Source organism: Bos mutus, chromosome X, assembly GCF_027580195.1.
Source record: "Bos mutus isolate GX-2022 chromosome X, NWIPB_WYAK_1.1, whole genome shotgun sequence".
In the NCBI taxonomy this organism is placed as follows: Eukaryota; Metazoa; Chordata; class Mammalia; order Artiodactyla; family Bovidae; genus Bos; species Bos mutus.
In genome coordinates, this window is record NC_091646.1 from 98967106 (window position 1) to 98994265 (window position 27160).

Consider the following 27160-nt stretch of genomic DNA (forward strand, 5'->3'; position numbering starts at 1 on the left):
TTATTCATATAAGTGCATAAGGAAAACCGGAAGGGATTGGTTTACTGGCACAGAAAGTGAGATTAGCTTCTGCCTTTAATTGTTTAAACCCACTTCACAATATATTATTTTTTATAAAATTAAGATAAGCAAAAAATGTATTACATAGCAAAGAGAAAGTCTGACAGTTGATAATTCTCTTTTGTTACTTGAAGTAGTTACAGTGAGAAGACAAAAATTTGACAAAATAAAATAATTTATAAAGTAGACTGATTTGCTTAAATTGGAAACATATATTTTTTAGACGTATACACTAAAAGAAGTAAATGATTTGTGTTAGTCTTTCCATGCATCATAAAACAGAAGAAAGGATAAATGTTCTTGCTTAGGTAACTGAATTCAAACTAAAGCCTTATTTAAATAATCACTGATTTACTTTGCAGCTTTTCTTCCCAAGGATTGTTAGTGAATGAAAATAAGGAAATTTCTCCTTCTGACAATGAAATACATCACTAACCTTGGGGTAGTCAGAAAGTAGCCCCACCCTGCTACATCACCATGCTTCTCACCTAATAGACCATTTAGTTGTTTTAGCTTCATATCTATAAACATTATATCCATCTACTTTATTTTTAAGAGATAATTAAAGATAACAGAATTAAAGGAGAGATACAGGTTTTGTTCCTAGGAATGGGTTTAAATTTTCACATCAGAGGGCTCTGGTGTGCACTCTGTTGTTCTCACTCCCTCTTGCGTGCGCGCGCGCGTGCTCTCTCTCTCTCTCTCTCTCTCTCTCTCTCTCTCAGTTGGAGGGCAAATCTTGCAAGCACACCATGCATATTACAGATATGCTCCTCTATGTTCTGTGACAGCATCCTTTGCTATCTTCATTTCAACAGCATTTTATTACGAGGCAGGCTAGAAATTCAACCACCGTGAAATGTCATGGAAATAAGTCACTTTTACTGAATCTGCCAATTAGGCAAGGTAAAGTGATCGATCCTATATTGGTGGTTACTATTAAATCTAGTCAAACTATTATCTCTGAGTGGCTGGGAAAAGTCCAATTTGCTGCAAAATTTGGAAGAGACCAATAATTCTTCATCTCTGTTGCTTTGGGGAAAGAATTTAGAGGTTGACTTTAGAACTAAGTCACCCAAAAGTGATTCTCTTTGGAGTGAACAAATTGAATCTCTCAATCTTCTTGTGAAGGGACATGTCAGAAATAATTCTGGTTGGTTATTTCTGTCTTATAAGAGAAAGATTTTATTAGTGATGTTGATAAGGAATGAAAGGATTTCCCTTGAAGGACTGACAGCATTATTGAGGACAATAGAAGTCTGCTGTGGGTTTGAAATTTCATTAATGGAAAGAGGTTTGCTATTTTGTGGAGTATTTTAATCAAAAAGAAAATAATTGTTTCAAGAATCTTATCTCATAGCTCAATCACACTGAGATGAGGTTTAAAGCTTAGTCTACTATCTAAGTTTCCAATTCTTTTGAGAGGTTTAGACATTTGTTATTAGTTACACTGACTTAGTAACAGCATCAACAAAGTCCTTACTTTACAAGTTGTTAGAACTGCCTTATGATCCAGCAATCCCACTGCTGGGCATACACACTGAGGAAACCAGAAGGGAATGAGACACGTGTACCCCAATGTTCATTGCAGCACTGTTTATAATAGCCAGGACATGGAAGCAACCTAGATGTCCATCAGCAGATGAATGGATAAGAAAGCTGTGGTACATATACACAATGGAGTATTACTCAGCCATTAAAAAGAATACATTTGAATCAGTTCTAATGAGGTGGATGAAACTGGAGCCTATTATACAGAGTTAAATAAGCCAGAAGGAAAAACACCAATACAGTATACTAACACATATATATGGAATTTAGAAAGATGGTAACAATAACCCTGTGTACGAGACAGCAAAAGAGACACTGATGTATAGAACAGTCTTATGGACTCTGAGGGAGAGGGAGAGGGTGGGAAGATTTGGGAGAATAGCATTGAAACATGTAAAATATCATGTATGAAACGAGATGCCAGTCCAGGTTCGATGCACAATACTGGATGCTTGGGGCTAGTGCACTGGGACAACCCAGAGGGATGGTATGGGGAGGGAGGAGGGAGGAGGGTTCAGGATGGGGAACACATGTATACCTGTGGTGGATTCATTTTGATATTTGGCAAAACTAATACAATTATGTTAAGTTTAAAAATAAAATTAAAAAAAATAAAATAAAATGCAAATGGATCATACTATAAAAAAAAATAGAATGTACAGGTATCAGTGTGACATGTACATGAAATTATGACTTTAGTAAATGTTCTTTGTTAAGTACTGATTAATACAAATTAAATGTTCTCTTAGAAGCACAGTCACCTATCTTTTCCTTAAATCTTAGTTAATCACAAACATTTGGATTGCCAAGACTGTGAAATATCTCTTCCAGTGACCTTTAAAATGATCTGGATAGTCATGTAATGGGAAGGTTTAGATGTAATCCTGCCAAAGGATTTGACATTTCATTTCATTCCATTGCATTTTAATCCATATCACTGAACAGACATTTATTAAAACAAAATAGCTGTTGTGAAAAATACAGAGACCTACTGTGCATGGAATCTTCCTCGAGAAACTCACATGCTAGTGTATCAGATAATGACACAGAAAATAAGTGGCTGCTATATGTTATATAAGGCATAATATGGCCAATGGCTTGAGAAAGTTAAAAAAAATAGTGATTTGTTTGGGCAAAGGAAATGAGGTGGGGCAATATAATGTATGTTACTTGCCTTGGTCACGTGTTACTGTGCTCACTGCTAGAGGACCACCACCTGATCATGGAGGGTCTTGAACTCAAGACAGGCATTTGGAGCTATGCTATAGGCAGTAGGGATCCATTACTGATGATAAATTAAACTGAGGAGAGTGGGGATTTAGGAAAGTGTATCTTCTATTTTAGGAAAATACATCTTGTTAGATAAATTAGATCACAGCTGAACAGGAATCCGGGATATGTTAGGAAGATATTGCAGAAAGTATATACAGCCTGACAGAAAGCAATGTCAATGGAAATTATTTTGGAAATCAACAGCAGAACCAAAGAGGCTAGAATTAGGGAATTATCAAACAGTTTAAAATAACAGATTCTGAGACTGGGCAATTGGGAGACACAAGATGGATTTTTTTTTAAAAAATAGACAGTACTAAGAGAGAAATATAATAATTGGGAGGAGGACAAGTGATTCTGAAAAAGCATACTAATGCAGTAGAAGCAAATAGTATAGAATCAGACAGTGCTTTTAGTGATTAGTAAGCTCTCTTCCATCTTTAGGAAGGTTAGAAGTACGTGTTATTGGTTACTGCTATGAAATTTTTATTTCCAATCATTTACCCCCACAAAGTGCTTGGTGAATGTCTGATAGCTATGGCAGTAAAGGTAAATAATATATCAATAATTAGGGGAAAAAAAAAAAAAAAAAAACGACTATGCTATAGCCAGATAGCCAGAGAGACTTTTCTGTGTTTCTCCAGTTCTAGCCAAGTATTTAGCATGTGAATTGCATAACTGATGATCAGTAAATGTTTTATGGAGCAAATGCTTTCATTACTTGTGACTAGTTCTGTGACACACAGAGGCTTCATCACTGACAGAGACATGAAACTTACAACTTAAATAAGCAATAATCATGAGCAGGAGCAAGAAAGCACTCATATAGGTGAAGAACACATCTTTAAAGCAACTTACATGGGGATATTATCTCAGTGCCCTCTCACTAACTCTTTTTTTTTTTTTTTCATTCCTTCTCTGTTTCATTCTCTGTTCAAATATCTTAGTGGTTATAATCCTGATATCTTTTTATAAATGTCACAAAAGATACTACCAGTAGGCATACTTGTGTATGTTCATAGAAATCAAGCTTGTGAGCCTTGGTTATGCAGAAAAGCAAAACCATTCAATGCAATCAAATAATCAGCTGGCTACCTACCATAGATGGCCAGTTCATGAACAAGATGTGCACAGTGGACCAGCCAAAGAAACTATAGAGTCCATAATCCTGCAACTTTTGTGTGTGTGTGTGTGTGTATAGAATTCTGGTCTTGTGAGTTAGGTTGAACTTCATATAGATTGTAAGTAAGGTCTCTGTTTTGCCCTTATGTTTTCAGTCTTAGCCTCTATCACATTTTGATTGTCCCTTTATGCTAGGCTTAAAAACTTAACCCTTCTTCCAAGATTCTTCTATAGAAAGGATGGAGAAGACCTGAAAATTATATTGTCCTGTTTCTTTCATCAGTTTCCATACGGACATTACCTGACCTTCAAGGAGCAGTGAATAGGAACCATGGGGAAAAAAACATGTATCCTCTAGGTGGGAGATCCCATGATCATATCAAAAGACAGCATTATGAAAAACAGGTTGCAGGAGAGAATATCTAAGTAGGAATGATTAACAAGAGAAAAGTAAGGGGAAAAAGCAGTATATAAAGAAACTAAGCCATATAAATAAAAGTAACTTGCACCTCCAATTACTGCTTAAAACTTTATATTAAGAACAGTTTTTGTGATTAGCATTTGCCATTCACGTATCACTGTTAAGGCAAGCCTAGGTAGATCAAAATAAACTGGAAAATTCTGAAAGAGATGGGAATTCCAGACCACCTGACCTGCCTCTTGAAAAACCTATATGCAGGTCAGGAAGCAACAGTTAGAACTGGATATGGAACAACAGACTGGTTCCAAATAGGAAACGGAGTACGTCAAGGCTGTATACTGTCACCCTGCTTATTTAACTTATATGCAGAGTACATCATGAGAAACGCTGGACTGGAAGAAGCACAAGCTGGAATCAAGATTGCTGGGAGAAATATCAATAACCTCAGATATGCAGATGACACCACCCTTATGGCAGAAAGTGAAGAGGAACTAAAAAGGCTCTTGATGAAAGTGAAAGAAGAGAGTCAAAAAGTTGGCTTAAAGCTCAACATTCAGAAAACGAAGATCATGGCATCTGGTCCCATCACTTCATGGGAAATAGATGGGGAAACAGTGGAAACAGTGTCAGACTTTATTTTGGGGGGCTCCAAAATCACTGCAGATGGTGATTGCAGTCATGAAATTAAAAGATGCTTGCTCCTTGGAAGGAAAATTATGACCAACCTAGATAGCAAATTCAAAAGCAGAGACATTACTTTTCCAACAAAGGTCTGTCTAGTCAAGGCTATAGTTTTCCTAGTGGTCATGTATGGATGTGAGAGTTGGACTGTGAAGAAAGCTGAGCACTGAGGAATTGATGCTTTTGAGCTGTGATATTGGAGAAGATTCTTGAGAGTCCCTTGGACTGCAAGGAGATCCAACCAGTCCATTCTAAAGGAGATCAGTCCTGGGTGTTCTTTGGAAGGAATGATGCGAAAGCTGAAACTCCAGTACTTTGGCCACCTCATGTGAAGAGTTGACTCATTGGAAAAGACTCGGATGCTCGGAGGGATTGGGGGCAGGAGGAAAAGGGGACAACTGAGGATGAGATGGCTGGATGGCATCACCGACTCAATGGACGTGAGTTTGAGTGAACTCCGGGAGTTGGTGATGGACAGGGAGGCCTGGCGTGCTGCGATTCATGGGGTCACAAAGAGTCAGACACGACTGAGTGACTGAACTGAACTGAAAGGACATCAAGAAAAATAAATGCAAAAAGGCAAAATGGTTATCTGAGGAGGCCTTACATATAGCTATGAAAAGAAGTCAAAGGCAAAGGAGATAAGGAAAGATATGCCCATTTGAATACAGAGTTCCAAAGAATAGCAAGGAGAGATAAGAAAGCCTTCCTCCATGATCAATACAAAGAAATGGAGGGAAACCAGTAGAATGGGAAAGACTAGAGATCTCTTCAAGAAAATTAGAGATAACCAAGAGAACTTTTCATACAAAGATGGACTCTATAAAGGACAGAAATGGTATGGACCTAACAGAAAATATTAAGAAGAGGTGGCAAGAATACACAGAAGAACTTTACAAAAAAGATCTTCATGACCCAGATAACCATGATGGTGTGATCCCTCACCTAGAGCCAGACATAATGAAATGCGAAGTCAAGTGAGCTTTAGGAAACATCACTATGAAAAAACTAGTGGAGGTGAGGGAATTTCAGGTGAACTATTTCAAATCCTAAAAGCTGATGCTGTGAATATGCTGCAGTCAATATGCTAGCAAATTTGGAAAACTCAGCAGTGGCCACAGGACTGGAAAAGGTCAGTTTTCATTCTAATCCCAAAGAAAGGCAATGCCAAAGAATGTTCAAAGTACTGTACAATTGCCCTCATCTCACACACTAGCAAAGTAATGCTCAAAATTCTCCAAGCCAGGTTTCAACAGTTTGTGAACCGTGAACTTCCAGATATTCAAGCTGGATTTAGAAAAGGCAGAGGAACCAGAGATCAAATTGCCAACATTCATTGGATCATCGAAAAAGCAACAGAGTTCCAGAAAACGTCTATTTCTGCTTTATTGACTATACCAAAGCCTTTGACTGTGTGGATCACAACAAACTGTGAAAAATTCTTCAAAAGATAGGAATATCAGACCATCTGACCTGCCTCCTGAGAAACCTGTATGCAGGTCAAGAAGCAACAGTTAGAGCTGGACATGGAACAACAGACTGGTTCCAAATAGGGAAAGGAGTACATCAAGGCTGTATATTGTCACCCTGCTTATTTAACTTATATGCAGAGTACATCATGAGAAATGCTGGGCTGGAAGAAGCACAAGCTGGAATCAAGATTGCAAGGATAAATATCAATAACCTCAGATATGCAGATGACACCACCTTTATGGCAGAAAGTGAAGAACTAAAGAACCTCTTGATGAAAGTGAAAGAGGAGAGTGAAAAAGTTGACTTAAAACTCAATATTCAGAAAAGTAAGATCATGGCATCTGGTCCCATCACTTCATGGCAAATAGATGGAGAAACAGGGGAAACAGACAGACTTTATATTTTGGGCTCCAAAATCACTGCACATGGTGACTGCACCCATGAAATTAAAAGATGCTTGCTCCTTGGAAGAAAAGTAATGACCAACATAGATAGCTAATTAAAAAGCAGAGACATTACTTTGCCAACAAAGGTCCATATAGTCAAAGCTCTGTTTTTTCCAGTAGTCATGTATGGATGTGAGAGTTGGACTATAAAGAAAGCTGAGCACTGAGGAATTGATGCTTTTGAACTGTGGTGTTGGAGAAAACTCTTGAGAGTCCCTTGGACTGCAAGGAGATCCAACCAGTCCATCCTAAAGGAAATCAGTCCTGAATATCCATTGGAAGGACTGATGCTGAAGCTGAAACTCGAATATTTTGGTTACCTGATGCGAAGAACTGACTACTTGGAAAAAACCCTGATGCTGGGAAAGATTGAAGGCGGGAGGAGAAGGGGACAACTGAGGATGAGATGGTTGGATGGCATCACCAACTCAATGGAGAATGAGTCTGAGCAAACTCCAGTGTTGGTCATGGACAGGGAGGCCTGGTGTGCTGTGGTGCATGGAGTCACAGAGTCAGACACGACTGGGTTACTGAACTAAACTGAAAGGAAATCAACCCTGAATATTCATTGAAAGGACTGATGCCAAAGCTAAAACTCCAATACTTTGATTACCTGATAAGAAGAGACTTATTAAAAAAGACCATCATCCTGGGAAAGATTGAGCTCAGGAGTAGATGGGAAGGACAGAGGATGAGATGATTGGAGGGCATCACCATCTTAATGGACATGAGTTTTTGGCAAATTGAGAGATAGCAAAGGACAGGGCATGCTGGTGTGCTGCAGTCCATGTGTTCACAAACAGGTGGACATGATGTAGTGACTGCGAACAACAACATTAGCATTTCTTTCAAACAGTAAAAGCATGTAGGAAGACCCAACTATTGTGTGTGTGTTTAAAGCAAGTTTTGTGTTAGTAATTTTTCAGATGTAGTAGGTTGAATTCAAGTATCTCTAGGGAGATAAAACCTGAAACTCAGCTGAGTACACACACACTGTTACACACAGGAGCTTTTAAGTTTCTGTTTATGTGCCTTATGATGTGGAATTATATGAAACGTATATCTATGTCTTATGCTTATTTCATCAATATTAATATCTCTTATGTGAGAGGGATTATATCACAGATTCTGAAGCCATACTCTCTAGGTTCAAAACATAGTTCTGTGAGCTGAATGACTTTGTAAAGTTTCTTAACTATGTCATGCCTCAGTTTCTCCAGGTATGAAGTTAGGATGATGATGATGATGATGTGAATACCTATCTTATACTGTTGATAAAATTATTTACTAAGTAACTGCATAACCCTGATACCCAGAATTATATATATTATCTTAGGTGCTACTATTGTATAAGACATGACTTTTACCCAAATGAAGTTGATTAGTATGGTAATAATCATCTTATGATGTAAAGAAGTGATGAGTTATTTAGAAAAGGGCAGCATCACACTTTATGGTCTACAGAGTACTGTACAGATGATACTCAGTTTTAATTTTTTTAATGTAGTTGAGAAGACATATAATTCCATATAGATACTGTAAACAAGTAACAGATCCCAAGGATAACCTCACATATGAGATAATGCCATTACTTCAATTTAATTTAAAAAAGTACAGTCCATACCCATGTTTGTATTTTAAAAAATCAAGTGATTCCAGCTAATAGGTGACTCAGAAACTATTGAGCACTGAGTCAGTTACATGGCTCAAAATGTTATAGCCCTGTTTTAAAGTACATCAGTGCATCTACTAAAATGTAACTATCCAAGACCCTTTCATCTTACAGATACCCACTTTATTTATTTTTTAATACCTTATTTCTCCAATAATGCTTATTCATTAGATGTTCTGCCCTCTGCAGAGGGTAAAACAAGAAGGAAAGCAAAAACTCTATTCCTCACTTAATTGAGTTGGTCTATGCTAAAATAGGGCTTTCCTTGTGGCTCAGCTGGTAAAGGATTTGCCCGCAGTGTGGAAGACCTGGGTTTAATCCCTTGCTTGGGAAGATCCCCTGGAGAAGGAAAAGGCTACTTCCATGGAATGTAGAGTCCATGGGGTTGCAGAGAGTCAGATACAGCTGAGCGACTTTCACTTTTTTCAATCCATTATGTTGCCTTTGTGCATTTCTTTTTCTTTGGGGTGACTTTGGTTCACTGGTACTTGCACAATGTTACGAACCTTTGTCTGTAGTTCTTCAGGCACTCTTACTATTCACCAGGGAAAGAAAAAGTGAAAGATTGTATGCATGCATGCTAAGTTGCTTCGGTTGTATCCAACTCTTGTGCAACCCGATGGACTGTAGCCTACCAGGCTCCTCTGTCCATGGCATTTTCCAGGCAAGAGTACCGGAGTAGGTTGCCATTTCCTTCTCCAATCTAATGAAATAGGCACATTTATTATCCCAGTTTTGAAAATTAGAAAGCTGATGTTTGGTGTGGTTGGAAACTTTCAGAAGGTCACATAGCTGGTTAGCAATACCTGCAGGAATCAAACCTAGGAATTCTGACGTTAGTTCCCACACCTTTAACCATACACATATTTTTTTGTCATTCTGTGTTCTTTTTCACATATATTCTGAAAGATACATGGGCACATTAATGGTCAGCTCTGTTTTTACAATTTTTCACATTTATTGAGCCTCCTTCTTGAAATTGATAATCATTGTTTTCTTTTAAAAAAAACATCATTGAAATGTTCTTTAGTGCCCTGCCCCTCACTCTTGTAGCTTAGGAGTGGGAAAAAATATAAACATTTATTTCTAACAAAAAGGTAAAAAATGAATTCTGTTATAAAGACTAATATAGCTATAATATAATGGTTAAATAAGTAGGTATCTAAATAAAAGCTCTTCTAGGAGAACCTGGTGAGGAAACTTATTTAAAATATTTAGCAAATTGATAATAAAATTGCATACTGTAAATAGATCCTCATGAGGGATTAGACAGCACAGTGACCAGTCAGGCTTATTAACGTCAATATTGGACTGAAAATAAAATGGTCAATTATTTCTGAGTCATTTCATTCAGTGAATAGATAGAATAGGGAATACAGAGCCTAGTCCAGTGTAGAGATGATCAAAAGAAGGATATAAGAATAGCCATAAGAGAAAAGGTGATGAGAATGATATACTGCCTACTCACCAGTTTTCTGGTTTGCCTGGGATGTTTTTATTTGAAAATAAAATCTATTTATGTCCAGATTATTGTATTAACTAATTGTTCACAAGTATCTAGGGATTTTTTTGATTCCTAAGCTGGATTGTCTAAGATTGTACTTTCCCAAATGTTACACTTATCCCATGTTCTTAGAAACTATTCTGGTTTCTTAATATTTTTGCACAGTTTGTACTGAATATAGCCTTTCATTTTGTGTACATTTAGTTGGATAAGCTAAAACTATGAATTACTTAATAGTTTATTAAGCATATTTCTAATAATATTAATATAAAGTGATATGTGAGGAGGCAGGAGATGGCCTTAGAATCAGTGCAGAACCAATGACCTGTGTCATTTCTAGGTATGTTTGTGTGTATGTAGGACTTGCAAGTGTTGGCAGTTTCCTTTTAAAGTAAAAGAAACAATAAAATAAACTATGTGCATAGGCAACCAGTGTTTTTTCCTGTTTCATGTTGTTTACCATATACTGTTACCAAGGGAAGGCAATGGCACCCCACTCCAGTACTCTTGCCTAGAAAATCCCATGGACGGAGGGGCCTGGTAGGCTGCAGTCCATGGGGTGGCTAGAGTCAGATACGACTGAGCGACTTCACTTTCACTTTTCACTTTCATGCATTGGAGAAGGAAATGGCAACCCACTCCATTGTTTTTGCCTGGAGAAGCCCAGGGACGGGAAGCCTGGTGGGCTGCCATCTATGGGGTCGCACAGAGTCGGACACGACTGAAGCGACTTAGCAGCAGTAGCAGCAGTTACCAAGGAAAGTACTGTATACTCTCCTATGTAACTTATGAGAGACCCAGCCTTGTTTTTCTTTTCTATCACTCTACCTTTCTGTTAATTGTTGCTCTTCACTTCTAACTGTCAGATATAATAATTACCTTTCCTTAAATATTTCCATGACTTTATTTCCCAAACATTTCACATGTATGCTAAAAAAGACAAAATAGCCTAAGTCTGAGGTAAATTTTGAAGTGACTCTTCAGCGATTGCTCTAACCACATTTGAAGACCAACTTGACATGGGTTAGGAGAAGGCAATGGCACCCCACTCCAGTACTCTTGCCTGGAAAATCCCATGGATGGAGGAGCCTGGTAGGCTGCAGTCCATGGGGTCGCCAGAAGTCGGACACGACTGAGTGACTTCACTTTCACTTTTCACTTTCATACATTGGAGAAGGAAATGGCAACCCACTCCAATATTCTTGTCTGGAGTATCCCAGGGACAGAGGAGCCTGATGGGCTGCCGTCTATGGTGTCGCCCAGAGTCAGACACGACTGAAGTGACTTAGCAGAAGCAGCAGGGCAAGAATTCAGTACCACTGAAACATTTGAAGGAAATAGAAGAAAAGTCATACTTAAGTCATAAAATGTGAATATGTACTAAGGGAACAACAAATTTTATCAGATTTTTTAAATATATAGTAATTTATAAGAAATAGAGTTATTTACAGGGGTATAACAGAATCTAAGTTGGCCAAATCTAAGCATTTTTAATGTTACATTTCACTGTTGGCCTTTTCTCTTGTCATAACGAAAAAAAAAGATTCTTAGTTGACATTAGAAAACAAACATTGCTGACATTTGTATCAAGTAATGGTATAGAAATTTAATTAGGACCATGACAGATTTTTTAAAATCTGGTAAGTGTAACAAATGCATCACTTCAATAAAAATTCTGGCAAGAAATACATAATAAGACACCTAGTATATATCTGTGTGTATAAATAATTTATATTCTTTTAATAAGGAAAAACAGGCTTTAACAATCACATATTACAACATTTTAATCTGAAGACATTATCTTCTGATAGGCAAAAAGCTTACTGTATTTCTCTGGGGATACATCTGTACTTGAAATAATTTGGCTCATATATCAGGTTTAATTAGTGAGGTAGTTGTAAATATCCATTGTGTAAATCCTGCTATGAGAAATTGAAATCCATATGAAGTAAATATTTAATTAAAAATTAACTGTAAACTAGCTTTAAAAATGTTAATATATTTTAAAAATTAATTGCCTTGAGAATCCATGTTTTCCCAAAGAGGGAAGCAGGGAGCTATACTTTATACCAGTGATCAAGGCCCTTATTCATGGAAAGAAAGGTTGGCAGAAAATTTTAACTTTTAAACCCACCATTTTCTGTATGGCACTTTCACTTCTTCTAAGAGACAACTTCATTTTTAAAAATTAAGTCCGGACACTGGTGGATATTTGATAGTATTTTGCAGATAAGGGAATTAGCTAATACTATAATATTCATTAATATTTATTTTTGGAGTTAAGTTCTGGCAAAATAGAGAATATGATTGAAATGTTTCAGTAGTTTTCTTGCAGCTGTTGAGTATGTTCAGAAAGGTCAATTTAAGCTTTTCTGTTTTAATCCCCAATTACAAGTAAAAAAAAATATATATATATATAATTTGAAGAAGTCATAAAAGAGAAAAAGAGATACTGGAAGTGACTTAAATACAGTATATGTTAATTTATTGCAGTGCTATGCACTGTTCAAGATTTCATCTACTGTGGAGAACCTTTTCCATATTCCTTTATTTTCCTCTGCTCCCTTTGAGTTCAGGTAGTTCTCACATTTGATTTTTAAAGCTATTAACTCACTAGCCACTAGCTTAGTGGTAATTTGTGTTAGCACTTCAGCAAAAGCATAACATGTAAACCCTTGATCAATTTGGCAAAAATATAATTTCTGATTGTAGAACCAATAGATAAGCAAAATAAAATAGAAATCTAAAAAAACTAGTATATTTGATCACATATGTTTTATAAAGATGCAACCTGAGTTTCAAAATAAGTATTTCATGAATCAAGCAATGACTTTCTCAGTTTCCTTTGCTAAAAAAAAAAATATGAAAACCATAAAAAGGTAAAAAATGTGAGCAATATTTCCTAATTGTCTTTAATATATGTAACTGAATATACCCTCATGCTTGAGTGATAGGGGGAAGAAAATGACTTGGCCAAATTAAAGAAACCAGTTTATGATATATTGGCCACCAAAATATTATTTTAGGTATTATTTTTAAAATTCCTGGCTGACACATTTGAATTGTTCCCAGTCCTGGCTTATATAACTCAAAAAACACAGACTAAACATGACTTTCAAGGGCAACTCTGAATGTTAATGTTTCCATTTTCGGCCTCACGGCAGAAAGAGTTTTATTAACCAGTGTAAGCTCTGGAATGTCAAAGGCGTGATAGGCAGTACAGACTCCACACACAAAATAGATGCATAGTCATTTTATTCTAAATTGCTTCACTTGAAAATGCACCATGAAAATCTGGAGAGAGGAAGTAAAAGTAAGTGATTTTATAGTGCTCTAAAAGTTGAGACTTGAAAAATAAAAGTCCTAGGATAAAAATGCTCCAGCATTCGCATTTGTGATGTAGCTAATCCTCTTAGGTTCCCTTACACCTGCCATACAGTTTGAATAACTAAGAGCAAGTCCCATAGGTTCCAGGCAGCCTTTCTGTAGGGACTGCAGGTTTTCTAGAAACTAACAGGTTTTGTGGGCTTCTCTGGTGGCTCAGATGGTAGAGAATCTGCCTCCAGTGTGGGAGACTGGTGTTTGATCCCTGGGTCAGGAAGATCCCCTAGAGGAGGGCATGGCAACCCACTCTAGAATTCTTTCCTGGAGAATGCCATGGACAGAGGAGCCTGGTGAGCTACAGTCTATGGGGTCACAAAGAGTCAGACATGACTGAAGTGACTTAGCACATGTGCATGCACAACAGATTTTGTCTCAAACCTACTTCTTCTCTCTTGTAATATATAATAACATATTCTAAGAAGCAGAGTAGATGATTAGGAATTTTACATACTCATTTAGTCATTTCCAGGTAATAATTAGTGTAGCGTGATAAGATCTTGGTGGAACTGGAGCTCCCAGGCCAGGTGTCTTGGATTTAGAATGGTCTCCTCTGTTTAGTCCTCCTCTATTTACCATCTATTTATTCCTCTCTGCCTTCCCCTGTTTATCTTTATAAGAAATCTATACACTGATTTTTTAAAGATTGGAATACTGTTTGGGGTTATATATGTTTGATAGTGTAATTGTAATTAAACATTAAAAAAATAGAATCTTACCCATTAGATTGTAGTCTTTATGCAGTCAAGAAGGGCCAAACTCATCTGTGCATATTGCTCTCACCCCTGCACGTGGTGCTGTTCATTCAATAAAAAATCATTGATCTTTAGTTATATGAAATGTAGTGAGAAGGACAGAGAGTGTCTCTGTTCTAATGGACCTTATATTCCAGTACGTAAAGATAAACAACACATGACTAATACAGAAGAAAAATCCAAATATGAAAATGAGAGGTTAAAAAAGTTATATGACTCAGGGAACTCAAACCAGGGCTCTCTAACAACCTAGAAGGGTGGGATGGGGTGGGAGGTGGGAGGGAGGCTCAAGATGGAGGGGACATATGTATCCCAATGGCTGATTCATGTTGATGTTTGGCATAAACCAACTCAACACTGTAAAGCCGTTATCCTTCAATTAAATAAATTTTTAAAATGAAACAGATAAACTGTATGATTTGAGTTAATAAAAAGTTGTAGAAATGGTAACTCAGAAGCAAATTTGGGTAGCATCTTCATGAAAAGCCTTTCTGAGTAGGTGATGCTTAAACTGAGTCCTGAATGATAAGAAGGAGAGATTATTTAAATATATGGAAGAAGAGCAATTGGGAGTAAAGCAAACAGCTTGACACACTGTTAAAGAGAGAGCAGATAAGTATGACTGAAACATAGTGTCAGAGGGTGAGAATGGTATGCAGTTACTTTAGAGAGGAAGGAAGGTACTAGATCATATAAGGATTTCTGGTTACATAATTTGGATTTTCCTTCTTAGTGTCATGGGACCACATTGGTTTTTATCCAGGGGAATGCCTTCTGATTTATAGCTGAGCGGAGGAGAAGGAACCAGCAAAGAAACTAAAAAGCAGTTCTTAGTGAGATGAAAGGATAATCAGGTAAGGGTGGTGCCTGCAACTCAAGAAGAGAGAAGGTCCAATATGGAGTGGTTAATTAGGTTGGTAATTGGAATGTCAATTAAAATGGTATCACAAAATGGCTAGTAGATTTGGGAACCTGGAGGTTGATGGCAACCTTTATAAGAGATGTTTTAATGGGATAATGAGTAAAGGGTATAGTAGGGTAAGGGAGTGGAAAGAGTAACTAGAAAACACAATTTTTTAGTGAAGAGGAACATATAACAAGGCAGAAGCGATAGGGGTTTTGGGGGCCAAGAGTATGTTTTGTTTTGGTTGTTAATGGAGAACTGTAGAGGAGACACTGAAGACGCTCGAGGCAGCCAGGTGTTTTAGGAGAACAGTCCTTGAAAAGGTGACAGGAAGTGGGATAAAGGACAGCACATCTTAGTATGCCTTTATCAGCAGATGCTTTCTCTCCCTTTACTTTCACATTCAGTTGACAAAAATGTACAAATCTTGCTGAGCACGATAGCAGAAAATTTGCTTGAAATGGTTCTAGTCTAATAAAAATTGCATTACTCAAAGCAGAAATGGCAGAAATGAATTACATTCATTTGGGGAAAAATGTTTCTTGGCATACAGAGCAGGAGACTTTTAATTTCCTTTTACAATTTTATATTTCAGGTGCTTCAAGAAGACCTAGAACAGGAACAAGTCAGAGTCAATTCTCTCACGCACATGGTGGTGGTTGTTGATGAGTCTAGTGGTGATCATGCAACTGCTGCTTTGGAAGAACAACTTAAGGTCAGATTATTTTCTTTAATACAGTAAATATGTCATTCAAAGTAATTAATTGCAATTCAGAAAATATTTAGAATATTTAAAACAGAATTTGTATATGGCAAATATTAAGCATGCAATGTATTTATTTGAATTGATTCAAATTATGTCTCATCTGTGGGACATTTGTACATAATTCCTTTTCAGTATTTGCTGTTTGTTCATAGCAGCTTCTTGGCCTTTGGGGAAATACATAACTGCAGATTTGTTTTTTAATTATAGTTGAATACCATATATGAGATAACTGGTAGTGGAATATTATTTATATTCTCTTCAAGCCTGCAATCTGAGGACAAAGGTTAAAAAAAGAACACAAAAAGGATCACATTTAATCAAATAAAAAGTCTAACACCTTCATTATGTTTATTTCTGGAAGCCTTCAGTTTTAAGTCTCATTGAGGATGTAGCCGAATTTTTAAATCATGGAAGTTTGTTGGAGCAGACACTTAGCCTATCAGTCTCTCATTCAATCTGACTCATAGTAATTGTGTCCTTGGAAACTTAACTCATACATATTGATAAAGGATAATGTGAATATTTTCATATTTTTATATTTCCCTCCTAATTGAAAATGATAAAGTTGTATTGTATTTTTTTTTAATTTCAACAATGTGTATATGCATATACCAAACCATCAACATTAAGGAAAAATACAGCAGTTTATTGTTCAGAATGTAAAACATACATTCACATATTTAAACAACCACAGATTATATTTGAGGCATTCATTGTACCCACCAAATGCCTGCCTTTCTTTGTGATGGTTAGGGGCCACTAGTCTGACATGTCTCAGGATCCAATCAGTGTGGGTTTAAATAGTTTTATAAGGCCAAGATTGTTCTAAACCTAGTTTCTCTTACCTAACCTATAACACGATTTATTAAAGCCTTATCTCTGTTTTCTTCTCTTTTTGTGTGAATTGTATTTTTTTTAATCCCAGTGAAATGTCATTTCCTAAGGTTACTGCTTTAGACTTCTATCTCCAACAATGTTATCTCACTCTCCATCATTAAATGAGAAAGACAAAGCTGTTGAACTGCTACAATTGAGCATTTAATATATACTAGTGATTCATGTTAATTGCTTATGTTTCAATGAAATTGCGAGGATTACAGATCTAAAAAGGTTTATGCCACTCAATAATATAATGTCTCATTGTATATGTGATCAGATTTGTTTTACACACACACACACACACACACACACACGACTTGCTAAAGGACTGACAGGCTGCTGCTACACCCATCTTAAGAAATTCCATAGTTCTGATACAATAACTTTGTGACTATTTACAAATAGGTAAAAATCTAATATTCAGTGTTTCTTAGACATTTTCAGAAAAGTTGAAAGAAGGCCTGGAGGCAGAGGTTAGATGGGTGACTAGTTTAAAAACAAAACAAAACAAAAAAAAAACAGAAACTTTTCTAAGTCATAGAGTATTTCCAGTGAAAATAATAACGGAAAAACATTCAGTCTGGCATCACCAGACCTAGTACAACTAGCTTTAGAATATAATTATTCCAAGGTGATGCCTGTGGGACTAGGCCACCTTGAAAAGCAGTCCAGAGCACTCACAGATGGTGACTGGGTTAGATCTTAGGTAATAAATTAAGAGTGGTGGCCCTAAGGTTTTCTATATTTATTATCCTACTTACTCTCATTTTTTAAACCATACTTTCTGCCTTTAATTCTTTGACCCAGAAACATCTACTAAGATAGCTGTGCACGTATTGGCTGTTCCCGATTCACACAAACTCAGTTCATATTTGTCCGTGATTGCCTCCCCCTTAATTAGTGTTGAAAATAGCCTCCCAGTCTCCTCTTTCCCCCTTAACCTCGTTTCCCCTTGTGATACCTCATTTCCTGTACTGTCACCTGATTTTAGATAATCTTGACTAGTGTCTAAAAGAGCAGAGTTAAGGGACTTCAGTGGTGAGGAGGCCACTGCTTTAGCCTCTCTTCCTATTCCAACAGTTTCCTCAGTCTCAGAGGAATCCATCCATGTTTAAATTGTATGCCTTATTTAACCCGTGGTTTGAATTGCCCTGAAATACTGGGCTCTCATTTGACTTTGAAATTTGGGTAATTCTTTTTTAGGTCCCTTACGAGTGATACAATCTTATCTTACCTAGTTTAATTTTTATAAGGAAAGAGAAGAGGGTGAGAAGTTGATAGAAAAGGAGGAGGAAAGAAGAAATAATAAAGAGTAAAAAGATAAATACATTAGAGGAGTCACTTGAACACCAACACAAATGCCCTCTGTGTGTGTGAGAAGAAGTCTATGTATACTTCAGAGACTGAACTACCATGCTTCATACTGGGCCCTGAGGAATTCTGTTAGAAGTAATAGTAAAAATTTTAGGAAAAAGAAACAGGTATATGGACTCAGTATTGGAGAAGGAAATGGCAACCCACTCCAGTGTTCTTGCCTGGAGAATCCCAGGGACGGGGGAGCCTGGTGGGCTGCCGTCTCTGGGGTTGCGCAGAGTCAGACACGACTGAAGCGACTTAGCAGCAGCATATGGACTCAGTACAGTGGGTGGAGGAACTGGCAGGAAGAATCCTTAAGAGCTTTGGTTGAAGTAAGGTCTGGTCATCCCACACCTTCTTTCTCCCCCCAGACCTCCCATGTCACCACAATGCCTTAACCCATTTCTCTCCAACTTGTAGAAGTATCAGAGCCTCAAAATGGATACCCAGTGTCTTTAGGAAAGAGATACAGATGGGGGAAGACTCGGAAAGGAAGTCTTTGATGTAATTCAGTAACAGAGAGAGAGAGATGTGCTTCCCATCTTGAGTTAGAATTCTAAAAATACTCCTCATGGAATATCTTTACATGTATTGACTTAGTTCTGTGAACTCTGTTAGAAGTTAGATTTTTCTCTAACTTTAAAAGACTTTTAGAAGTCTTCTTTTTAAAAGGTTTGAAGAAAAACAAAGTTAGGTCAGAACATATGCTTAGGGATTCTGAAAGATGGCATGACTTATGAAGGATAATACTCTGAAAAGTGCAGTCTCTTGTAAATTAATTTGATTCTGTCTCTCAGAGGTTCAGCTTGTCCCTCAGCAATGTCACCACAGGTCAGAAACTTGTCCTTAGCTTTAGAGGTTTCTGTGATATCAGTAGATTTATAAGCAATGATGCCAGTTAACTAATTTTCCTGAGAAATAGCTTGGCTAAAAACTAAGGTAAGTAATTTACTTGGCAGCTTCAGTCATGGAAGATATTACCATAGCTCTTTCTTTTTCCTCTTTTTTTTTGATGATTACTTTTAATGTCTTTACTATGTCAGAGGGATTATGCTGGGTAACAGAGGTAAAATGGTGAGTGAAAAAGAGAATTTGTTCTGCCTTCCTGGGTCAGAAATGGGTAATTTGCAAGCATGTTGCCTTCCTTGGAACCTTGAAATGAGTGTAGCCATTTATTAGGCTCCCATTATGAATTCAAATGCTGATTCCTTGTCATCCTTGGTCATCTTGGTAGGCCTGGTGGCTGCTCTCTTGGTACTTGCAATCTAACAGAGGAAATAAACACTAATTACATGATTTACAAAAATGAGAAAATATTTAATAATGGACATAACTTATTTCTATTAGGGAAAGGAAAAAAGTTTTGTGACAGCAGATTAGTCTGACTTAAGCTGAAGCTTGAAAGCATGAAATGATTCCCTAGGAAAGTGATGTTTATGATCTAAAAGACACATTGGATGGAACTGTATGAAGTATATGTATAAGGGGATTGGTGGATGTGCACATGGTTTCCAGGAAGGAGAAACAGTATATCAAGTGAGCATGGCACTCTAAAAAGTGAAAGTGTTAGTCACTCAGTCATGTCCAACTCTTTGGGACCCCATGGACTAATGCCCACCAGGCTCCTCTGTCCATGGGATTTTCCAAACAAGAGAGCCGGGGTGGGTTGTCATTTCTTTTTCCAGGGATCAAAACCGGATCTCCCACATGTCAGACTCTTTACCATCTGAGCTATGAGGGAGGCCATGGCATTCTCAAGGAATTGAAAAAGAGCCAGTTTGGTTGCAGTAATGAAGTTCAAAAGATTGGAGCTAGCAAAGGCTTGGTAGGTAGACAGGGCCTCATCTAAGAGCTAGACTTAAATGTGTGATACTAAACTCCACAATAATTCATTCAGTCAACAAACATGTGTTGAGCAACAGCCTTCTGCCAAGATGGTGACTGGGACCACCATTATGGGAATGGGTGGGGAACACAGTCATGGTACCTGCACTCCTGGACCTACACTAGTTAAATGCAATTAAGTGTAAAATTTTGGTCATGACGAGTTCAGTGTGACAGATATATACCTTACTAGATGACTTTTATCTTGCTCCAGAAGGTAAAGAAAGGCTTACCCAAGTGGCAGAAAGTGAACTCTGAAGATTAATAGAAATTGATTAGACAACAGTAGAGAGCAGGAAGGTATTTCAGATAGAAATACTATATTTATTCATTCATTCAACAGATATGTATTGAGTACCTACTAGGCACCAGCCAGAAGTCTAAGCTTTGAGGTTAAGTATGAACAAAACATAAATCGTTTCTCTCTAAAGCTTACATTCCAGCAAGCATCAGAATACCTAAGCAAGATTTATACTATGAAAAAGGTGCTGAAAACTATAAGGGAAAATAGACTGGAGAAGGAAGCAGTTTTACATGGAGGAGGTCAAGGGAAACTTTGCTGAGAAGGTGGCATTTGAGCAAAAACTGAAACAAAATAAGGGACGTGTTTCGGAGGTGCATAGGTCCTATGGTATTTTCGCATTTGAAAACTGAAAAAAGACTATAAATAGAGCATAAAGGAAGCCTATTGTTCTAGGGAGATAGCTGTTTCTAGTGAAAAAAGATTCAGAAACCTGGTGAGGCCAATAGCTTTTACAGAAGATACTCTAATGAAAACATTTTCCTGATAAAAGGTAGAACTATTAAAATCTCATTTTTAGACATGTTCTTCTATACAGGTTTAACACTTGAGTGTCAAGCTAAACATATTAAATGTGTCTAAGGCCACAGACTTGTGAGGGTTTCTGGCATATAAAAAATGTGGATTATTTTGCTAAATGACCTCAATCTTAAAGCTATTGTCTAAAATTTTGGAGAATTAAAGATATGTCAAAAGAATGGATACATTCAAGTAGCCTCTTTTGAAGAAGAATAACCTAGAAAGTACAGTTTTAGAGCAGATTAGTAACATAAGGCTATGCACACATGTATAGTTTCTTGTTCATCTAGTGAACTTAAAAAATTTTATTGCATAAAAGAATAATTTTCAAAGTTTAGAAAGGTCTCTAAGAACTAGGATACACTCACTGAAATCAAGACATGAAAACCAACTTGATATCAAATGACATTGAACAATTTGTGCAAATATTATGTGGTATTATCAAGACACATTCTTTGGTGGCTATATCAAGTTGGTTGACCCAGTAGAATGGAATAAATAGAAAATGTTTTGATTTCCTTGAAGTATTTTGCAAAGTCTCTCATGAGATGTCTATGGATACAGTGAGCCTTCCTTTTTCTATGTGGGTTGGTGGTGAATGTCTGTGTTTTAATATATTCCTTCCTGTTATCTGATTCATGTGCGAGATAATTGTGCTGAAAATGATTGGACCCCTTTATTCAATCCTCAGAGTCAGAAAGTTTGGGGACAAGAATACATTTGATGATATAGTTGGGGCACGGTGTAAATTTCGCCCCCATGTGAGTGGTTACTGGATGAGTTCCTCTCTCAAATGACTTTAGAAGTTTTATAGAAATGTCCTGTGAAGTTAGAATGTCACATACAAGTGTCACATACTTGTCTTTCATGTTTTTAATCAGAATAGGCATATTTACTGATTGAAAGTTTACTGCTTAGTTAAGTTTTTGATAAGAAAGATCTCAGTCCCCATCTATACATGTGAGAGGATGCATGTGTGTGCATATATACACATGTACACACATATCACTATATACATACAGTTATACAAATGCAAGTACATGCTCATATATACATTTACATTTTATCCATATGTATGGATGTGTGTGTGTGTGTGTGTGTGTGTGTATGGAAGGAGGGGAAAAAGAGAGACCAACTGAACTTTGATACAAATTTAAGATTAAATCAAAGCATGATGACATAAATTCTTAGTAAATGTGATCTTGGATACAGCGTAATGTCTAGATTATAAGGACTAATAATTATGTTCTGAGCTCGTTTGGATACACTTTTAATATCTTAACTGAATTTTTCAGGGAGAATGACAACCTGTAAAGAAAGTTCATAGAGCCAGGAGTTATTTAATTTTAAGGAAAACTTAAGCAGAGATAAGGTACATGTGAGCAGTTTTATCTTATTGAAAAAGGAAGACATTTTCTCTGTTTTACTTCAGAAAGTTGTGCTATCAAAAGTAGGCACAAGTTGATAAGCCTGTATGTCTTCTGCCCAGACCTCTTTCCTGAGCGCAATTTTTTCTCTCCCATTTTCTGCTGGATATGTGCCCTGTGAAGTTCAAAATGGACCTCAAATACAGCAAGGTGAAATTTAACTGATTGTGTCCTACTTGCCTCTAAACTTGCTCTTTTACTGACTCCCCCAGTTTTGTTATTGCACCACCATTCACCTTGACACCTATGCCAGAAAGCTGGAGGCATTCCGGACGCATCTCTTTCCATTCTCTGACGAGCCTGTCACGTAATCAGTGAAAACACTGCTGCACCGTCGCTCATATTCAGTGCTTCATCTTGTTTCCTGTTACTATTTCCCAAGATAGGGCCCTACCTGCAACCCCTGGAAACCCTTGCCTGAATTCTTACCTTGCTTCAATCCAATCTTCACATTAAAGTCAGTACAGAATTTCAAGAGCTTACATAATAGAGTTTCTCCTCTGCTAAATCCTAAGTAACAGTTCTCCAGAGACTATTATCACTTAGTCCTACAGTGAATAACTGCCTCCCCCGACCTGTCTCTCAACATTTACCTCCTATTATACCCCTCATAGCCCTCAACCTACAGTCTCTTCCTCCAGGCTGTTTCTGATCCTCTGTATATCACCTTTGTACAAGCTACTCCTGGCACTTAGAATACTCATGTTCATCATGTCTGCTTGAAAAGTGCTACCTCATGTAGCAGACTGAGTTCAGATTTTCATTTGTGAAGGTGGTATCATATAGTAATGATCATTCCCTTTTTGGTGCCATCTATATACTATGATTTGGAGAAGACAGTGGCACCCCACTCCAGTACTCTTGCCTGGAAAATCCCATGGATGGAGGAGCCTGCTGGGCTGCCGTCTATGGGGTCACACAGAGTCAGACACGACTGAAGCAACTTAGCAGCAGCAGCAGCAGCAGCATATACTATGATTGTGCCTCTGTTGTTTGGAGGGAAAATAGTCTACTAAAAAGTAACTCTTCAGAAAGGCTAAAATGTCCCCTTGTCTGTCATGGCTTGGAACTGTTTGAAAGTTGCTCAGTCATGTCTGACTATTTGCAACCCCATGGACTATACAGTCCATGGAATTCTCCAGGCCAGAATACCGGAGTGGGTAGCCTATCCCTTCTCCAGCAGATCTTTCCAACCCAGGAACTGAACCAGGATCTCCTGTGTTGCAGGCAGATTCTTTACCATCTGAGCTATGGAACTGGGATGTGGAACGAAAAGTGTTTATGCTACATACCTTTGGAATAATTAGTGTGGGGAAAAAAGGCTATGAAATGTTAAATCCTACAGAATTAAGAAATAGAGGTTATTTATGAAGAAGAATACATAAGAAAATAATTTTGATGTCCTTCTCTGGTCTCTAATTTTGTATTTGCCAAATAAAAAGCATGTTTAAAATAAAAATAAATGTGGCAGAAATACTTTCACTGAGCAAAGTGTCAACAACTGTTGCCCATGAAGCAGTAATTATAATTATTAGCAGTTCTGTGTGCTCATTATTTCCTAAGAATCGTATATAGTATGTATGTAATGCTATTTCTGTTTCACAAATGAGAAAGCCTATGTGTAATGAGGCTAAATCCAAGTTCATATAGTTTGCAAGTGGCAGAGCTGAGACTGCTTAGGCTTTGTCTTGATCTCTCAGTTTCGTCGGAGAAAATTATGTCATGACCTTTAGAAGATTCACTTTCATGAATTCAAGAAGGAAATAGCAACCCACTCCAGTGTTCTTGCCTGGAGAATCCCAGGGATGGCGGAGCCTGGTGGGCTGCCATCTATGGGGTCGCACAGAGTCGGACACAACTGAAGCGACTTAGCAGCAGCAGCAGCAGCATAGGGGTATATATGCAAGTATGTTAGAATGATAATATTCTTCATGAATATTAAGTGTTAATTCTCATATACTTTAAAAAGAATTCTGGCCCTGTTGATCTCTGAAAAAAATCTTTTATACTATGGCACAATTTTTTTATTGGAGTACTCTGAAAAGTACACAAATCATAATTAAAGCTTGAAGACTTCACATGGTCATAGTCATAAATTGGTCCCACCTCTATCCTGATTTGGAAAAGGCAATGGCACCCCACTCCAGTACTCTTGCCTGGAAAATCCCATGGGTGGAGGAGCCTGGTGGGCTGCAGTCCATGGGGTCACGAAGAGTCCGAGATGACTGAGCGACTTCACTTCCACTTTTCACTTTCATGCATTGCAGAAGGAAATGGCAACCCACTCCAGTGTTCTTGCCTGGGGAATCCCAGGGGACAGGGGAGCCTGGTGGGCTGCCATCTATGGGTTCGCACAGAGTCGGACATGACTGAAGCAACTTAGCAGCAGCAGCAGCAGCAGCAGCAGCAGCAGCTATCCTGATTTATAATACCTCAGATAAATTTTGCTGTATTTTTCACTTAATGTAAATGGAATTGCATAATAGATTGATTCATGACTGTTTCCACTCAACATTGTTTGTGAGATTCATTCATGTTGCTTATATTAATAGCACTAGTTCATTAATTTTTCTTTTTATGAATATACCACAGTTTAATTATACAACCTACTGTTAAGAAAATGTGGGTTGTTTGAAGTATAGGACCATGACAAATAATTCTGCTATGAAAATAATTATACATATCTTTTGGTGAATATTTATATGCTTTTATATTGGATATCCAGCCAGGATTGGAATTGCTAGATCATTGAATATATGTATATTTAGCTTTATAGGTATTACTAGAGTTTTCTAAAGTTGGTTTATACAGTTTTTTCTCTTCAATAGTCAATAAAGATACAAATTGCTCTACATCTTCTTTACTACTTGATACTGTCAAATTTTTAATTTGACCCTTTCTGATAGTTGTATAATGACATCTCTTGTTTTAATTTGCATGTACTGATGACTCATGAAGTTGAGCACAATTTCAGTTTATTTCAGTTGGTTATTTGAAAGACCTCATTTTTGAAATGCCTGTTTTTCTACTGAGTTTTTTATATTTCTCTTAGTGACGTGATTATTTTCAAAATATATATTCTGGATGATAATCCTTTGTTTGTTACCTATATTACAAGTTGTTTGTTTGTTTCTTTGTTTGTTTTTTTCGCTAAGTACCTTATCTTTTTATTCCTTAATGAATTACTAATTTAATAAACAGAAGTTTTAAAATCATTATATCCCACTTCAATATTTTTCTGCTATGGTTAGTGTATTTTTGTCTTGAGTTTAAAAGTAGCATTTCCTACTCTAAAACCTAGAAGATATTTTCCTGGAGGGCCGTATAGGTACTTTATTGTTTGACCTTTCATGGTACATTCCATCTCATATTTCTGGTGTGATAAAGGATTGAATGTCCATTTTTTTCCTATTTAGATCCAACTGAAAGAGCATGATTTATTGCAAACAGTGTTCCGCAGCATCACCTTTAGTCAAATGCAAATACATGTATGCCTCACTTTATGGACTCTACTTCTGTGTGTACATCTGCCTATACTTATGTCAATGCGGCATTGTCTTAATTACTATAGCTTTTTAATATTTTTGATACTGGTAGTATCGTAAAATAAAAATTGTACCAGATGATTAAACTGGAGAGAAAACAAATTATTCAAGATTATTGCATTGACGGGTCAAAGACTATTGTAGTAGGGGAGAGAGACTGAACTCTGGTCCAGTGAACCAAAGGTGGGAGAATTGTTAAGTGCTGGAATGAGCTAGTGTAAAAAGATTAGAGCACATTAAAAGGTTGGATGGTCAATGTGATTAAGCCATTTTGTGTTTGCTAATTGTCCCTTATCAAAGTTAGGCTCCTACCCTCCCACAGAGTCTGGAAGACATGGGCCCTATCTTTCTTGATAATTACATTTCAAAGGGATGGCTAACAGGTCCTTGAGAAAGATATTCTTGGATTGTAGGCTATTTACATCTTAAACTGGCAGATTAAAAAAATTTACAACTTCTTTCTAAAGTGCTCTGAGAAGAAATGTTGGGGCCTATAGTCTAAAGTTTAATGAAGCTATGGAGAACACTGAGTCTAGCTTGGCCAAGGTAAACCCTTTATATTTGTATTTGATTTCTTCTTTTTAAAGATTGTGTTGACCATTTTTATTCATTTGCTTTCCATATCAATTTTAGAATCAGCTTATCACCGCCTCCTCAAAAATGTTTTGGTTTTAATTGGATTTCACTGAATATATAGATTAATTTGTGGTAAATGTCTTTATTAAATAAAATATTTTAATTTATGAATGAAATATTCTTTCATTTATCTAGGTCTTTATTTTCTCTAAACAATGTTTTATGGTTCTCAAGATAGTGGGTCTTAGACTTTCTATGTGATTTCTTGCTAGGTTTTTGATAGTTCTGGTCTTGTTGCAAATAGTTATCTTTTAAGTTTTTCATGTTTTATTTCCTGTTGCTGATATTGAGAAGTACACTTTTATTTTTGTTCCTTGGCCTCATATCCAGAAATGATGCTTAGTTTACTTCTTAACTTAAGTAGTTTCTCCGTAGCGTCACTCAGATGTATGTACCCAGGTGGTTTGGGGTTAATGGCAGTTTTATTTCTCCCTTTCCAATCATTCATCTTATTAATTTCTCTTACATTTTTTTGCTGCTTACTCTAGTACAATGAGATTATTATTGTTGTTTCTCATTTTATCTCTCAGAGGTGAGGCTTTTAGTAAATCGCTGTCAAGTATGGTATTTCCTGTAGGCTTGTTGTTCACACCTTTTTCTCCTAG

General features: G+C 37.0%; 1 protein-coding gene across 6 annotated transcripts in view; it reads left to right on the forward strand.

Annotated features, from left to right (window-relative positions):
* Positions 1-27160, forward strand: part of DMD (dystrophin) — a 2671852-nt gene that overhangs the window by 1068700 nt on the left and 1575992 nt on the right. For all 6 annotated transcript variants that reach the window (XM_070365439.1, XM_070365442.1, XM_070365443.1 and 3 more), the window contains one exon: positions 15838-15957. In XM_070365439.1, coding sequence (XP_070221540.1) covers positions 15838-15957 — 120 coding nt within the window. The remainder of the gene's footprint in view (positions 1-15837; positions 15958-27160) is intronic.